Raw genomic sequence first — 16875 nt, forward strand, 5'->3', positions numbered from 1 at the left:
AGTCAATAAGCATTCATTAAGTGCCTAATGTGTACCAGATACTATGCTGAGTGCTAGGGATACAAAGAGAGGCAATAAATAATCTCTGCCCTTCATCATGAAAAACAAATACATACAAACAAGTTACATACAGGATAAGTTGGAAATAATCAACAGAAGGCATTAGCATTAAGAGGTATTGGGAAAGGCTTTCCATTTTAGATGCAATTTGAGTGTTGAATTTAAGATGTCTATCAGACACCTAGTTCATGAGGTCTTATAGGCAGTTGGAATTTTGAGACTGGAGGTCAGCAGAGATGTTAGAGATGGTAATTAAATTCATGAGATTTTATAAGATCACTGAGTGAAGCAATATAATGGAAGAAGAGAGGAGAGCCCAGGACAGAGCCCTGTGGGACACCTATGGTTAATAGGCATGACCTGGATGAGAATCCAGCAAAGAAGACTGAGGGATGGACTGATAGGTAGGAGAAGGAGCAGGAGACAGTGGAATCCTGAAAACCTAGAGAGAAGAAAGTCTCAAGGAGAAAAAGGTAATCAACATTGTCAAAGGCTACAGAAAGATCAAAGACAATAAAGATTGAGAAAGTGACTCAAATGCTCTCACACAACCTCATTTGTCATCTTGGGCAAGTGGGCTGAGAACTATATAGACTCTGTAATTGACATCATCAAAAAAAATTTGTAAAGTGGGTAGCTGTAGGTGGCACTGAACATGACCCAATGAGTCACACAAACCCAGTTCTTGCGTTTTTAGTAGTTTGAGTCAGACCAGAAAGCTGACATAGAAACATAGCTAGCACGCTGACATAATGCCATTTCTAACTAACTGGAAAGTAATCAATAAATAATAGACATTTATTAATGCCTACTATATGCCAGGCATACAGGAGACAAAACAGTTTCTGCCCTCTGGTTGCTGGGGATGGTGTGTGGGGAGGTGGTGAAGAGGGAAATATATAACTATAAAACCAGGTACAAGGTGATAGAGAAAAGAAGGACTAGAGGGAAGGAAATTTGAGGAGGTCAAGAACATTGTCAGCTGTAAGGAGCAAGGAGAGGACTTGGGAAAAGATTAGTGGAGAAGATAGCACCTGAGCTGGTTTTGAAGGAAGAGAATGGAAATGCATTCTAGAATTGGAGGCAGCCCTACTGCCTTTTAAAAACTAGCCCATTTATTTAAAGAATTCAAGTGAATTAAAAAACTTCTTTTTCACCAGAGTGAAAATTTTAGCCCTATCCCTTGAGATAATTGGTGACTCCCTGCCCCACCCCCTTCCAGGGGCATCACACACTAAACTTGGGTTGGTAATCACTGGGTCTTAGTTAATATTAAAATGCACCTGTATTTCCTGGCCACATATTCCCTCTCTGAGAAGCAGGCTTATTAGCAGAGAAAAAAATGGTGTAAGATTTCAAATGTGCCCCACAAAATAAATAACCAGAGTTGCTTACATATGGATCTTCTCCTCCTACAGCATCTCCTGCTACCCCAGGGCCCATCCGGCTGGAAGAGAATGTCCCTGGGACTGTGACAGCAGTGTGGGAGCCACCTCCAGATGATGGTCAGGGTGGCTCGCTCTATTACACTGTGCTAACACGCTCCTCAGCCAACGTTGCCTGGCAGGAGGCAGGGGACCGGATCTATACCAATCGTTTCACTCTTGCTGGCATCCTCCCTGGCCATCAGTATTACTTCCGAGTTGTGGCTAAGAATGATCTGGGGACCAGTGAACCCTCTGACACTGTGGAGCCCTGGAGCATCCCCCGGCAACGAGGTGAGAGGGTCTATGCCTTGGCCCTGGGGTGTCTCTCTAGAGAATCACTCTTAAAGAAGAGGAGAAAATTTATTTTTAGAAATAAATGGGAGGTCTTGCCTATTGTTCTCATAACTTGGAAACATAGAATGTAAGAGCTGGAAGGGATCTCTGAGACCATCTACCCTAGTTTCCTCAGTTTACAAAAGAGAAAACAGACCCAGAGTGGACAAGTGAACTTGTACAAGGTGATACATTAAGTTATTTTAAAGCAAAGACCAAAATCTGGGCTCCTGGATCCCTAGCCATTGCACTAGATGGTGCTGTAGGTTTCATAACCCAAGAGCTGTGGGAGAACTTGGAAGAAGTAGCATGGGGGTGGGTGAGAGCTGGAGCCTAAGTCTAGATGGCAGCCTGGAGTTGTTGACCACTTCTCCTCCTAGCCTACTTAACCATTTTTCTCCCACTCACCTCATTTCCCTATGCACTCACTGACTTCTTCTTTTACCCACCAAACTGCTTACACCTTCACCTGTCCATACAGCTACTCTTTTTTTGTTTTGTTTTGTTTTTTGAAGCAATTGGGGTTAAGTGACTTGCCCAGGGTCACACAGCTAGTAAGTATTTAAGACCAGATTTGAACTCAAGCCCTCTTGACTCCAGGACCAGTGTACAACCTAGCTGCCCTTAAATATCAGAGGCAGGATTTGAAGCCAGGTCTTTTAATCCCAGAGCCACTATGCTTTTTTCCATTTTAGATCTCACTGCAACTCACCCATTTTTGAGTGTGTCATTGTCATCCCTGGATCAGAACTAGAACAGAGTGGGTCTGGGCATTAGACCGTTTGGGTTCATTTTTCTCTGGAAAAAAGTGCCTTTTATAGTCTAATAAACATATTTATTAAATGCACATGCATGAGTGTGGTTATGAACATACACACTGACCATAGGTATTATGGTGCAGTAGAGAATACTGAACTCAGAATCAGAAGACCTAGGTTCAAATCTGAGCTGGGGTACTGGGGTAAGATATATCACCTCCCTGGATCTCAATTTCCTCACCTGCAAAATGAGGAGATGGTGCGGCTCGGAGGAAGGTGACTTCTATCATTAAATTTATGCTCTCTGACTCCAGAGTGGAAAATCAAAGAGGCAGATTCAGATGGCCAGAACCAAGGATCTTGGGGAGATGGCGAGAGGTTGGATGAGAAGACTTCTGGGGTCCCTTACAGCCCTAAATCTATGATCCTACCATTCCCCATAATTCCTTCCTGAGCCTCTAGCCTCCTATTCTGTGTTATTATTGCAGATAAGTTCATGGTGAAGATGCCAAACTTCAAGGAGCCAAATCTGAACCAGAAGCCCTATTTCCTGGTCAATCTACGAACCCACCTGCTGCCCGAAGGCTGTGAATGTTGCATGAGTTGTGCTGTGAAGGGAGAGCCTAGACCCAGAGTCACCTGGTTCAAGGATGATGAGAGCCTAGAAGACAATCCCAATGTATATAGTACAGATGTCCTGGGCGTCTGCTCCTTGGTCATCCCCAGTGTCACCCTCAAGGACAGTGGCAAGTACAAGGCTGTGGCTGAGAACAGGCTGGGCCAGGCAGTCAGCACAGCCACCCTCATTGTTACAGGTAATAGTGGCTTCCCTCTACATTAGCCAGTCACTGAACAACACTGACTGAACGCCCTGTGTGCATCTATCTCTCCTGGGGGCTTGCTTGGGGTGGGGGAGCCAGGGGGATCCGGAGGATGGAGGAAAGGCAGCCTTTGCCTTCATCGAGCCCCTGATCTGATGGGGAAAATCCCCCAGGGATCTCCCAGTCTGATGAGGAGGATGTGGTATGCTAGATCTATGGTTCAGGATACCCCGTAATACCTTTTCTAATATTAACTAATTATAGAACCATAGGCAGGGCCCTTCACCTCTGGACTGAGTTGAACTAGATCAGGGGTTTTTACCTTTTCATGTGTGTGTCATAGATCCCTTTTCAGAATAACGGTTTTAAATGCACAAAATGAAATTAATAGGGTTCAAAGAAATATATTATTCTGGGCAGCAAGGTGGCACAGTGGATAGAGTGCTGGGCCTGGGGTCAGGAAGGCTCATCTTCATGAGTTCAAACCTGGCCTCAGATACTTACTAGCTCTGTGACCCTGTGCAAGCCCTATTTGCCTCAGTTTCCTCATCTGTAAAGTGAACTGGAGAAGGAAATGGCAAACCTAGAAAACCCCAAATGAGGTCATGAAGAGTTAGACACAAATGAACAACGAGAAGTAGATGAGAGGTTCTTATCCTTTTTTGTGTCATAGAACCCTTCTCAGAATAATGTTTTAATACACAAGATAAAATAAATAGGACCAAAAATAAATATATTCTGCTATATCATATATTGCATTATAATATATAATCATATTGCTATGTTATATATTATATGATTATAATATATTGTATTCCATTATATTTCATTATGTTATATCGTCTCATATCTTATCATATTAAATTGAAATATAGTTACCAAAATATTTTTTTAAAAACCAGGTTCACAGATAGTGAAAGAACTCTCAGATTAGATGATTTCTAATTTCCCTTCAAGCTTTAATGTTCTCTGGTTCTATAAGGTGATGTGCATAGGTGGCCAAGTGGATAGAGTGCTAGGCTTGCGATCAGGGAGATTTGAGTCCAAATCCTTCCTCAGACACCACTGAGGTCTTAGTTTCTACCTGCCTTAGTTTCCTCACCTGTAAAATGGGGATAATAATAGGCCCTGCCTTGGTGGAGGGGGGCGTGTTATGAAGATGAAATGAGATAATGCATGAAGTGCTTTGCAGTATTAAGGCCTTATGTCAATGCTGACTGTTAGAAAGCCGCATATCACCATTGTAGTGTGATGTAGCTTTATAAAACAGCCCTCCTTGCTGTCAAGGAGAGGCTGCTGTATCGGGGGCTATGTGCGATTGATGGGGTTAGTGAGAGAAGGCTTCCTGTAAGAAGTGGAGGTTTGAGCTGGATTTACTGGGGCTCTACAAGAAGGTATCACAAACAGAGGGAATTGGCCTTACCACAGGGGTCCTGGAGATGGGTCTGGGGACAACCCTGTCCTTTAGCTTGCTCAGCTAAAGGAGTTTAAAGAGAGAAGTGTCTGGGATGTAAACCCCATTAAATGTGGGAAGGCGGCCAGGAATTTGAGGCTTTTGTGGACTCTGCCTCAGCTTGCCTGTCCCTTCTGGAGGGTATGAACTATGTGTCAGTTCCTGTTTCTCCCTCTCTCCCAGAATCCTGCTTCTAGTGTGACTGGCACCATGATGAGCCTGCCCATCCCTGCAATGCAAAGAATGGATTCTCCCCAGGACTCAGGGCTCCCCATCATCCTGCATCCTCCTGGCTGCCACGGGGCCTCTGGAATCTGTGGAGTGGGGAGCCCAGAGAAGGCTGCATTGAGATACGCAGGCAGAGTGAAGGGGAGCTTCTTGGGGAATTCTCAGTCCAGCAGGCCCATCAGGAGGGGGGCATAGAAGCTGTAGAGATGAACCCTTGTGGCACCAGCCCTCTCACCAAGCTCTGCTGTAACAGCAGACTCTCCTACCTTCTTGCTTTAGTATTCATTCTTTATCCTTTGGCCAATGCTTTGTTTTCCCAACTGACTCAGCCAGAAACAGCAAGAGTTGTGGTTGGTACAAAAAGCAAGCTAGGGCCAATGGACAGAGAGGATCTTTGTGTATCTTGTCATTAAATTAGTAGTGTGAAATGGCTATAAAGTGCATGCGAATCAATCCGGTTGTGTCTGGCAGAGCTACACACACACACACACACACACACACACACACACAGAAGCATCTCAGGCTGGACCCTTTCTCTTGGCCCCAAATATTATACCCATCCTTAGTCACTACAAAGATATCGAGTCTCTTACTTGGCAAGAAGGGAGAAAACTAGACTTAAAAAAGCCAGTCAACAAACATTAATTGATTATTTGCAGTGTGCTAGGTGCCAGGGGAGCAACGAAGACATATAAGATGTGATCTCTGCCCTCAAGGATTTGATGGTGTAGGTTTAGTTTGAGAAACAAGACACAAACACATAAAAGGTTAAAAAGCAATGCCAAATGAATGGTAGGAAAAAAATACTTTGTTCTAGAGGTTCCAAAAAGGGAGAGATCATTGTGAGCTCAGGTGGCCATGGAGAACTCTATGGACTACTTTGTGTAGGAAGTGGGACTTACACTGGACTTTGATAAACAGCGTTCAAATGAGCAGAAAGTGGGCAGGACAGGGCCTCCTCTTTAGCAGAGAGGCCTGAGCCTACCTAGTTCAGGGCTAGAAAAGGATAATCTAAAAGGTTCTGTGGGAAGGGCTTGCTTTCTCCTTTGGCAGATTCCCCCAGTACCACTGTCCCAAACACGGAGAGAAATGACCTCTCTGGGAAGGTCCCCAGGAAAGGCCATACCAAGCCCACCCAGGTTGTTTTTTTTTTCAGGGCATACAGAGTTGGAGTCAAGGAAAGGAAAATACTTCCATTCTTTTTTTTAAAAAATAATTAATTAATTTATAGTTTTCAGCATTCACTTTTATGAGATTTTGAGTTCTAATTTCTCCCCCTTCCTCTCCCCCTTCCCCCTTCCCAAGATGGCATGCAATCCAATATAGGCTATACATGTACAGCCATACTAAGCACATATCCACATTAGTCATGTTGTACAGAAGAATCAGAACCTAAGGGAAAAACCCCAAGAAAGAAAAAAAGAGAGAGAAAATAGTACTCTTTGATCTGCATTCAGACTCTGTAGTTCTTTCTCTGGATTTACTTCCATTCTTTTAACTAATTGTGCTGGGTGAAACATTTTGGAAAAAGAATTTGTGAGCTGGAGAATGTCCAAAAGAGGGTGACCACAATGATGAATGACCTGGAGACCTTGCCAAGGAAGGCTCAGCTGATGTAACTGGGAATGTTTCATTGGGAGAAGAAAACACTTGGGGCAGACTTAAAGGGCCGTCCTATTGAGAAAGAGTCAAGTTTGTTCTGCTAGGATAATGGACAGATCTGGGAGCCATGGTCAGAAGACAAAGACAGGTGAATTTAGATTTGAAATGAGGAAAAACTGCTTAGCAATCACAGATGTCCATCTATGGCATGAGTTGCCTCAGGGTGAGGGCGGAGGTGGGAGGGACTCCATCACTAAAGGTGATCAAGTGCTAGCTGTTGGGGATGTTGCAGAAAGGATTCCTATTCATCTATAAGTTGGTCTCAAAGTCCTTTGGGTTTCTATGGTTTTGGGTATCAGACCTCTTTAAGCCTGGGAAAGGCCCTAGGTTTGGCAGAGTCCTGGTCAGGATTCTCTGCAGGAGCCTCTCATCAGCTCTTCAGGGTACTTTGAAGGACCCCTCTTCAGGAGAGGAAAGGGGAGGTGGGAACATTGGAAGATTTTGTCTCCTGGTCAGATAGGACAAGTCCTCACTTTGGACCTCCCCTGAGCAGAGGTACTTCTGGCTTCCAGCTGCTGGGATTAATCCCTGTGTAACATCTCCTGCCTAACACACACATATTCAAGTCTTGCCATCTTTCATTTTCCTCAGCTGTCCTCATCCTATTTGCAATTTCCATTTTCCATCCTTAGCTTCCGCACACCATCGTGTGACCTGCCCTTTCTTATCTCCAAATTCCAGGGACCTGGGGCAACACTGAAGGGCTTTTCACAACCTTTGCTACAGGAAGGAAGGAGCTAGGTTGCTGAAAAACTATGGGGAAAATCAGATGGGGTGTGCATGATCCAAGGAGTCACTTCAGAAAAGTTAGGACAATCACCACTTAGGACTGTGACCTTTCCTTCCCCTTCCATAGTTTCAGTGCTCTCCTTCCTGCCCATCTCTCTTATTTCCCTCCTCACCACATATACGCCTGACACAAGAAGAGGACTGAATTATAAAAAGTCATTCAAGTTGTTAAAAATAATTTGTTTGGGGGCTAAAATATGGGACCAAAGGAACTGATGCAAAGACCTCTGGAAAGGTTTTTGAATAAGAAAAATACCTGCCTGAACAGAATAGGTTAAGCCCGTCCCTGTGTACGGGGAGGAGTCTGAACCAAATGACCTCTGCCCATGTAGACTGAATAATAGGTAACCCCACCAAGGATATCTACCCACTTGAGGACACTGTTCTTCTCATCTAGGCCTTGTGTGCTTTCTGCAGGCCCAACTTCAGCTACTGATGCTGCTACTGCTGCTGCTGCTCCCGCCGCCGCCGCCACGCCGCCGCCGCTACTGCTGCTTCTAAAGCTATTGCTATGACTACTACTCCTGCCACCTCAAGAGATTATTAAGGAAAATTGCACTGAAGTTTTAGAATGAGAGAGTAAAATAGAAATAGAAAAAAGAATCTACTAGTCACTTGAGAAAGAGATCTCAAGATGAAAACTCACAGGAACATCATGGCTAAGTTTCAAAGCTCCATTCAAGGAGGAAGTACTACAAGAAAGTAAGGGGAAAAAATGAAGTGCTGTAGAGTTACAGTAAGGATAACACAAGATCTAGCAGCTTCTACCTTAAAAGATGTCATGAAATAATACATTCTGAAGGGCGAAGGAGCTGGGATTTGTGATGTATAAAAAGTTCGAGAGACGTAGTTTCTGGATCATTAATCATTTAATTAATTATTGCTAGTGGATAATTAATGAAAGGACAGTCATTTGGCCATCTCTCACAAACCAAAAGACCTTTCATGGAATCCGCTAGATGCTTATTTGCCCTTGGAAGAGGGGGTATTCCTGAGGGTGAAAATCAGCTTTGATTGGTCAACAAGTAATGAGAGAAGGAATATTATAACGAGAGGTAAGCTTATTCTAATGAGGCCCCTTGTGTTTGTTAGATAGCTCTGGGAGGAAGTGGATTCCCCCTTTTGTTTAGATTACTCTCAATGCGGTGTTATGGGTATAGATAAGTCTCTTTGTCAAAGACTGAAGAATGCTATTTTCACTTTCTTTCATTTTTCTTTTATTTGCATCTTCTTGTACAAAATGACTAATATGAAAATGTTTTACGTAATTGCTCATGTATAACCTATATCTGATTACTTACCATCTCAGGGAGGGGGGAAGGAAAGGGGGAAAGGGATGGATAGAATTTGGAACTCAAAACTTTAAATAAAAACATTAAAAAATTGGAAAAAAATTAATTGGAGACTAAATAACCTCATCTCAAAGAATTAGTGGGTTAAAGAACAAGTATAAATAATTTTATTAAAGTAATTTTAAATTATAAATAATGTTATTAAAGGGAGTGATAACAATTAAATAAGATATCAAAACCTATGGGATGCAGGAAAATTAATAATCAGAGGACAATTTATATCTCTAAAGCTTATATCAACAAAATAGAGAAAGAACAGAACAATGAATATACCTATATTAGAAAAAGAAATTGAACAGGCCATAAATGAGCTTCCTAAAAAAAAAAAAAAAAGATCAGGACCAGAAGGATTTACAAGTGAATTCTACCAAACATTTAAAGATCAACTGGTTCCAATATCAAATAAATTATTTGGAATAATAGGCAAAGAAGGAGTCCTACCAAATTCCTTTTATGAAACAAATATGGTGCTGATATCTAAACTAGGAAAAACAAAAACAGAGGAAGAAAATTATAGACCAATTTTGTTAATGAATATGTATGTAAAAATACTAAGTAAGATACTAGCCAGGAGACTACACATTTCACAAAGATTATATACATGGTGACCAAGTGAGATTTATGCCAAGAATGCAGGGATGGTTTAACATAAGGAAAACTATTAATATAACAGATTATATCAATCACAAAAATTACAAAAACCATATGATTATATCAACTGATGCAGAAAAATCTTTTGACAAAATACAACACTCATTCATTCCTATTAAAAACACTTAAAAGCATAGGTATAAATGGATTTTTCCTTAAAATTCTAAGAGCATCTACCTAAAACCATCAGCAAGCATTATTTGTAATGAGGATCAGCTAGAAGCCTTCCCAATAAGATCAGGATTGAAACAAGGATGCCATTATCACCAATATCATTCAATATTGTATTAGAATTGCTAGCAATAGCAAGAGAAGGAAAAGAAATTGAAGGCATCAGAATGGGCAGTGATGTAATAAAACTATCTCTCTTTGCAGATAATATACTGACATGCTTGGAAGATCCTAGAGATTCAACTAAAAAGTTGAAACAACAATTTTAGCCAAGTAACAAGTTATAAAATAAGCCTACATAAATCATCAGCATTTTTATATATCACCAACAAAACCCTGCAAGAAGAGAGAGTAAGAGATATCCCATTTAAAATAACTATAGACTGTACAAAATACATGGTAATATATCTGCCAAGACAAGCCTAGAAACTACATGAACATAATTATAAAACACTTTTTATAGAAATAAAGCCAGATTTAAATAATGGAAGAAATAATAATAATTGCTCATGGGTGGGCAGAACCAAAATAATAAAAATGATGACTGTACCTAAATGAATCTATTTATTCAATGCCATCCCAATTAAACTACCAAGTTATTTTTTTGAGCTAGAAAAAAATAATCAAATTCATTTGGAAGAACCAAAGGTCAAGAATATCAAAAGAATTAATGAAAAAAATATAAGGGAAGGCAGTTGAGCAGTGACTACATATGCTACAGCTTTTTGGAGCCAGCTGTGTGACTTTGAGCATATGTCACCTCATCTGTGGGACAGCTAGGTGATGCAGCAGATAGAGGCCTGGGCCAGGAGTCCAGAAGACCTGAGTTCAAATCCAGCCTCAAGCACTTACTAGCTGTGTGACCTTGGGCAAGTCACTTACCCCTGTTTGCCTCAGTTTCCTCAGCTGTAAAATGAGCTAGAGAAGGAAATGGCAAACCACTCCAGTGTCTTTGCTAAGAAAACCCAAAATGGGGTCAAGAAGAGTTAGATACAACTGAAATGACTGAACACCTCATCTATAAATTGGGGTTTGCACCAGATCACCTCTAAGTCCCTTAAAACTTTAAATCTATAACTGTATGTTCTGTGATTTTCTGAATGGCTGGATTTATTATTAGCTTGGAAGGAGGTCTCTAAGGATCTATGTTTGGCCCTATGCTGCTAAACATTTTGATCAATGACATGGATAGAGGCATAAAAAGCTTATTCATCGCATTTGCAAATGACACAAAACTGGGAAAGGACAGCTAATGCTAGGTAAATGAGATCCAAAGGGATCTTAAAAAGCTAGAGTACTGGGCTGAAGCTAACAAGAAGAAATTCAATAGAGATAAATATAGAGTTGTAAAATTGCATTCAGAAACCAACTTCACAAATACAAGATTGGGAAGGGGTAACTAGCAGTTTGTCTGGACAAGATCTAGGGGTTCACAAGATCTAGAAGGGACCTTAGAGACCATCTAGTTCAACCCCCTTTTATAATGAAAACAGTGATAATAGTAACAAGCTGGCATTTATGTAATGCTTTAAGATTTGCAAAGTACTTCACCAACATTACCTCAGTTCATCCTCATCACAATCCTGCGAAGCAGGTGCTATTATTCCCACAATTTTACAGAGGAAGAAACTGAGGCAGACCTGGGTTAAGTGATTTGCCCAGTCACAGCAAATGTCTGAGGCCATATTTGAGCTCAGTTCTTCCTAATTCCAGGTCCAGACTCTATCCACTTTGTCACTTAGCTACCTCTATAGATTATTTTAAACAGGTAAAGAAACTGAGACCCAGATTGGAGAAGTAGTTTTGGTGGTTGTCATGAACTGCATGCTCCGAATGAGACAGACAGCATGATCACACACTGGGGTGATCTTCAGTCACATTCAAATGGAGTTAGTTTCCAAGAATAAGGAGGTAATAGTCCCTCTGTACTTTGCACTAGTCAGAACACATCTTGAGTACTGTGTTCATTTCTAGCTGCTACTATTTAAGAAGGGCATCAATAAGCCAGACAGCATCCAGAAGGGGGCTTCCTTTACATCAGAAGCCCCCAAAAGGTGAATGGATTGCCATGGAAGATAGTCATTCCCACTTCTCAAGAATTACCAAGCAGAAGTTGGATGACCATTTGTTGGGCATAGTCAATGGATTATTCAATTAAAAACATACATTACATACTATCTACTCCATCTGTATTTAACATTGTAACATAGTGGAAATAGAGGCAGAGTTGAAGGTGCTGTCTTTTGTCACCATAAGGATCACAGGATGGTAGATATATAGATGGAAGGGATCATAGAGGCCATCTAGACCATCAACCAAGGACCCCGAGAGGTGAGAAGATAGGTTCAAACTGTTTCACTGTGACCCAAAGGAGGAGATCAAAGCTAGGAAGTGTACCTCAGGTGACCTACTGTTCCCCACGATCATCACCTCCAGTGTTTTAGTAGGCACCTACTATGCGTAAAAGCTCTTTGCTACATGCAGGTGTGCTGGGTCAGGGATAGCCTCTCCTTCAGAATTCTGTCTTGGTGCTGCCCTTGATCTGAGCCCTGGGAGCTCTTACCTATCAGGATCCTCCTACTACTACCCTCTCCAGTGTGGGATGAAGGGAAGAACACTGGGCTAGAAGTCAGAAGATCTCTGTCCCAGCCTACAGTGTGGATACTAACTGGCTGTATGACCTAGGGAAAGTCACTTAACCAGTTTAGGCTCATCTCATCTGTTAAAAGCATTTGTTTATGTCAGTGGTGCCAAACTCAAATAGAAATGGAGGCCTCTAAAATGTACATAAAGGCCTCTGCAGACTGCACAGTGACTTAGTTTTTAAAATGTGACATTATCTGCATTTGTATTTTTTACTTGATTTGCTTAGCATTTTCCAATTACACTTTAATGTGGTTCAGACCGCATGTTTGACAGTCCTGGATCAGATGATCCCAAAGGCCCCGATTCGTGGTGGTTTGGTGTGTCTGTATGTTTGGTTGAGGGGTGGAGAGGGAAGAAGAGCTTCTCACCTGTCTTTTGGCCCTAACCTGCAGCATCCCCACCCCACCCATTCTCACATTTAGCTTGGGTAAGGGATAGGGAATGGGGTGAACCCAGAGCAAGTATCATTGCTGGAATTATAAAGCCACACCTGCCCAGATGTTTGTGTCTCTCTCACCACCCCCACCCACCAAAGATCACCTTGTATCTCTTTTGTATCTCCATGTGTGTAAGTGTTGTCTCTCCTGATTAAGTTTGAGGGCAGGAAAGGTTTTCAGATTCCTTTGTCTTTAGGTTCCCAGCCCCCAGCCTGGTGCCTGGCACATGGAAGCCACTTAGAAAATGCTTTTTGGATGATTGATTGAATGTTTCAGGAGTCACTTCCCCCAGATGACTCTAGCATTGACTTTCTCTGTGGGGCATGTTTCTCTGACAACTCTGTGGGTGGGTCTGGGGAACAGGTTTTGGAGGCCCTCCCTGGAATGAGGCTCCACAGACCAGCTCTTTGACCCCTGGCACGTCAGTCATCTCCTGGTCCTGGGAGGCACTCAGAATCTTCAAAGTCCTGTCCTAGACCCCAGAGGTATCCAGAGGGAGCCAGGGCCCCTGCCCTAGGGGAACTACAAACAGAATAATGAATGAACCTGGATGGGTGGGGTTAGTCCAAGAAGGCTTCCTGGAGGTGACTGTTTTACCATATGTGGAAATAGGTGAGAGCTGTGGTTTGATGTGGGGGAAGTGAGGAGACAACCCAGCAGGAAGAGCAATCTTTGTGGTATCTCAGAGTTAGGAGCAGGGGAGACAGCTGTGGGTGATGGGGAGCAGGTTTGATCAGCTGGAATGAAATGTTCATTCAAATGAGGGAGACATGAGGGGAAGAGTGTGGACAGATTTTGTGAAATGATCTGAACAGCTCTTCCAGGAAGGTGATTGGGGGGCATAGAGGGGGTGAGGGGATAGAATGGAGGCAAGGAGTCTGCTGAAGGCATCAGCTTGGGGCAGCCTGGTGGTTCTAGCCTTACCTGCCCAAGTTAACAAAAGCGATTCCTCCCACCGCCTGCCTCTTGTTACCTTCTTAGAGGAGCATAGAGGCAGGATTCTGGAGCCGGATCTAGAGAGAGGAGGGTTTTTCCCATCTCTGCTCAGGTTAAGCAGAGTTAACACTGATTTCTGGTGATGGCAGCAGGTGGGGGAGACTGGGAACTTCCAAGGATAGCCCCCAAGGCCCAGAGAAAGCAGACTTAACCAAAGCCCCAAGGCGGAAAGTGCTGATCTAAGCTGAGAAACAGAAGGAAGCCCTGAGATGTTAATGTAAAATAATAGAATTTCTGCTGAGGCAGAAGGGACCTCACACGCTGTTTATTCCAAATCCTCCCTTCACAAGCGAGAAAAGTGAGCGCAAGAGGGGGGAAATGACGTGTCCAAGGTCATGTCAAGTGTGACCGACAGAATTGGATGAAAATTGCTGTGAGTTAGATTTAGGCTTAATGTAAAAGAAATTAGAATTGTCACTAAATGCAGTGGGCTGCTTTGGGCTGTGGTGACCCTCCCTGGCAGGCTCCAGGCAGAGGTGAGGTGACTGCATCACTGGGATATTGTAAAATAAATTCCTGCTCAGGCTGAGTTAAACTAAATGACTTCTCAACGGCAATAAGTAGAATGCTGGACTTTGAGCCAGGCAGATATGAGTTCAAATCTCTTTAGCTTTGTGACCCTAGGCTACTAAATTACATAACCTCTCTCAGCCTCAGTTTCCTCATCTGTAACATGGGAATGATAATAGCATCAACCTCTCAGGGCTATTGTCAGGATAAAATGTGACGGCATTTGGAAAGTTCTTTATAAACTTTAAAGACCTGTATAAATGTTATTGGGACTGCTGCTGCTGCTGCTACTACAACTACAACAACTACAACTACTACTACAACTATAACAACTGTTACTACTACTACCATTACTACCACTACCACTACCACTACCACTACTACTACTACTACTACCACCATCACCACCATAAATATTTAACTCTAAGAATCTGCAGCTTAACCCCTACCCCAGGGTCCTTTTCATTACACCATCTTGGGACTTTTGGCTCATGCCAGAATCATGAGATTTTGGGGCCTCCCCCTCACTCCCAGGGCCCATCCCCATGGATGTTGGTGTCTGTGTGTCATGTGAAGACTCCATCCCTCCTCTCCTCCTTCCCTCTTCTCCCAATTTCCCCCGGTACAGTCCAGCGTAACCAGGCTGTCCACCTTTACAGAACAGCGGCTCCAGCCCCTAAGGAGCAGGATGAATCAAGTCAAAAGAAGCAAGAATACTGGTGTCAAACAGTGGAAGGGGCCAAGTGTTCTGCTGTCTTGGGGGCCTGGGAAGAGTGAGGGTGGGAGGTTAAAGGGGCCTCGTGCATGGTAGGACATCCGTTGTCATGGGTCCCCCCTCCCAGCTGGGTGAGATTCACCCGGCACCAAGAGGTTTTGCTATCCCGGAAGCAGCCAGCAGAGGGTAATGCAGTCATTTATCTAGGGGAAGAAATGAAACTTTAGGAACAGGTCTTGAGGTAATTGTTGCTCCTATTTCTGTTGCTCTTGGCTAAACCAGGGGTGGGGAACCTGAGGCTTGGAGGCCACTCCAGGCCACAGGTTCCCCACCCCTAGGCTAAACTATGGGGGTCTAGGCACCATACCTCTAAGATTCTGGGGCTTCATCGCGGATTTTTCTTCTTATCCTCCCTGAGGCCTGATTAGCTAAGAAGGCAAGAGAGTATTGCTGTGTATCAACTTTATCAAGTCCAGGGGGTGCCACATAGCCAAGTCCTGAGACCACCCTAAGGAAGAGTAATAGCTGAGTGAGGGGCCGGTTTGGTGAAGTACTCCATGTCTCCCCTTTCCTTCTCCTGGGTTTATTTGGAGCAGTGAAGGCAGGCTGTGAAGAACACTGCCTCTGGGCCCTTGTGCTAGTGGTCTCCTTCCCATATCAGCTTCTTGTCCCTCCCTTGGTGATCTTGGACTTGATGGAGAGCAAGCCGAAGAGACCCCTGGTTATTAGGGTCCAGGCAGTAGCTTTCACTCAGGCATGCTTCAGGCTTAAGATCAGTGGAGAGGGTGAGGTCAGGCCCTCTGAGGTTATGGTCTCCTGGAAGGTATATGTGTAAAGGTTCCTGGAAAATGGGACACTGGATTGAAGATGCTCAGGGAAGAGTAGAAGGGGCTGGTAAGAGGTGGTTCAGGAAGGAAGAGACTGATCAATATTCCCAGGGAAAGAACAGGATAAATGTCCTGAGGTAGTTATCTGCATCTCTATTACCCAGGACTTATCTTAAAGGAATGGGCCCCCATGCCACATCTTCCTCCTTCCCTCCCTCCCTCCTCCTTCCCTCCTTTCTTCCTTCCTTCCTTCCTTCTTTCCTTTCTTTCTTTCTTTTTCTTTCTTTCTTTCTTTCTTTCTTTCTTTCTTTCTTTCTTTCTTTCTTCCTTCCTTCCTTCCTTCCTTCCTTCCTTCTTTCTTTCTTTCTTTCTTTCTTTCTTTCTTTCTTTCTTCTTTCCTTTCTTTTTCTTCCTTTCTGTTTTTCTCTTCCTTCCTTCCTTCCTTCCTTCCTTCCTTCCTTCCTTTCTTTCTTTCTTTCTTTCTTTCTTTCTTTCTTTCTTTCTTCCTTCCTTCCTTCCTTCCTTTCTTTTTCTAAAATAGTATTTTATTTTTCTAAGTATATACAAAGACATATTCTGTGTAAAGACAAATTTAACATTCATTTTGAGTTCCAAATTTTCTCCCTCTGTCTCTCGCCTCCCCCCTCCCTAAAACAGACAATTTGATATGGGTTATACATGTGCATTCATGTAAAACATTTCCATATTAGTCATGTTGTGAAAGAAGAAGCTGACTAAAAGAAATCCACTAAAAAAATAAATTGAAAATATCATGCTTCAATCTGCATTCAGATTCCATCAGCTCTTTTTTTTGGGTGTGAAGAGAATTTTTCTTTATGAGTTCTTCGGAAGTGTCTTGGATCTTTGTATTGCTGAGAAGAGCTAAATCTATCAAAGTCAGTCATTGTACAATGTGGCTGTTACTGTGTACAATGTTCACCTGGTCCTGCTCACTTCACTTTGCATCAGTTTATGTAAGTCTTTCCAGATTTTTCAGAAACCTGCCTGCTCATCATTTCTTATAGCACAATAGTATTCC

General features: G+C 42.9%; 1 protein-coding gene across 1 annotated transcript in view; it reads left to right on the forward strand.

The window, feature by feature from the left end:
• IGFN1 (immunoglobulin like and fibronectin type III domain containing 1) overlaps nucleotides 1-5110 on the forward strand; it is a 94564-nt gene extending 89454 nt beyond the window's left edge. The window contains exons 22-24 of the mRNA XM_036755524.1: nucleotides 1479-1778; nucleotides 3067-3393; nucleotides 5036-5110. Coding sequence (XP_036611419.1) covers nucleotides 1479-1778; nucleotides 3067-3393; nucleotides 5036-5049 — 641 coding nt within the window. The 3' untranslated portion in view covers nucleotides 5050-5110. The remainder of the gene's footprint in view (nucleotides 1-1478; nucleotides 1779-3066; nucleotides 3394-5035) is intronic.
• Nucleotides 5111-16875: the final 11765 nt, after the last annotated feature.

Source organism: Trichosurus vulpecula, chromosome 4, assembly GCF_011100635.1.
Source record: "Trichosurus vulpecula isolate mTriVul1 chromosome 4, mTriVul1.pri, whole genome shotgun sequence".
Classification (NCBI taxonomy): domain Eukaryota; kingdom Metazoa; phylum Chordata; class Mammalia; order Diprotodontia; family Phalangeridae; genus Trichosurus; species Trichosurus vulpecula.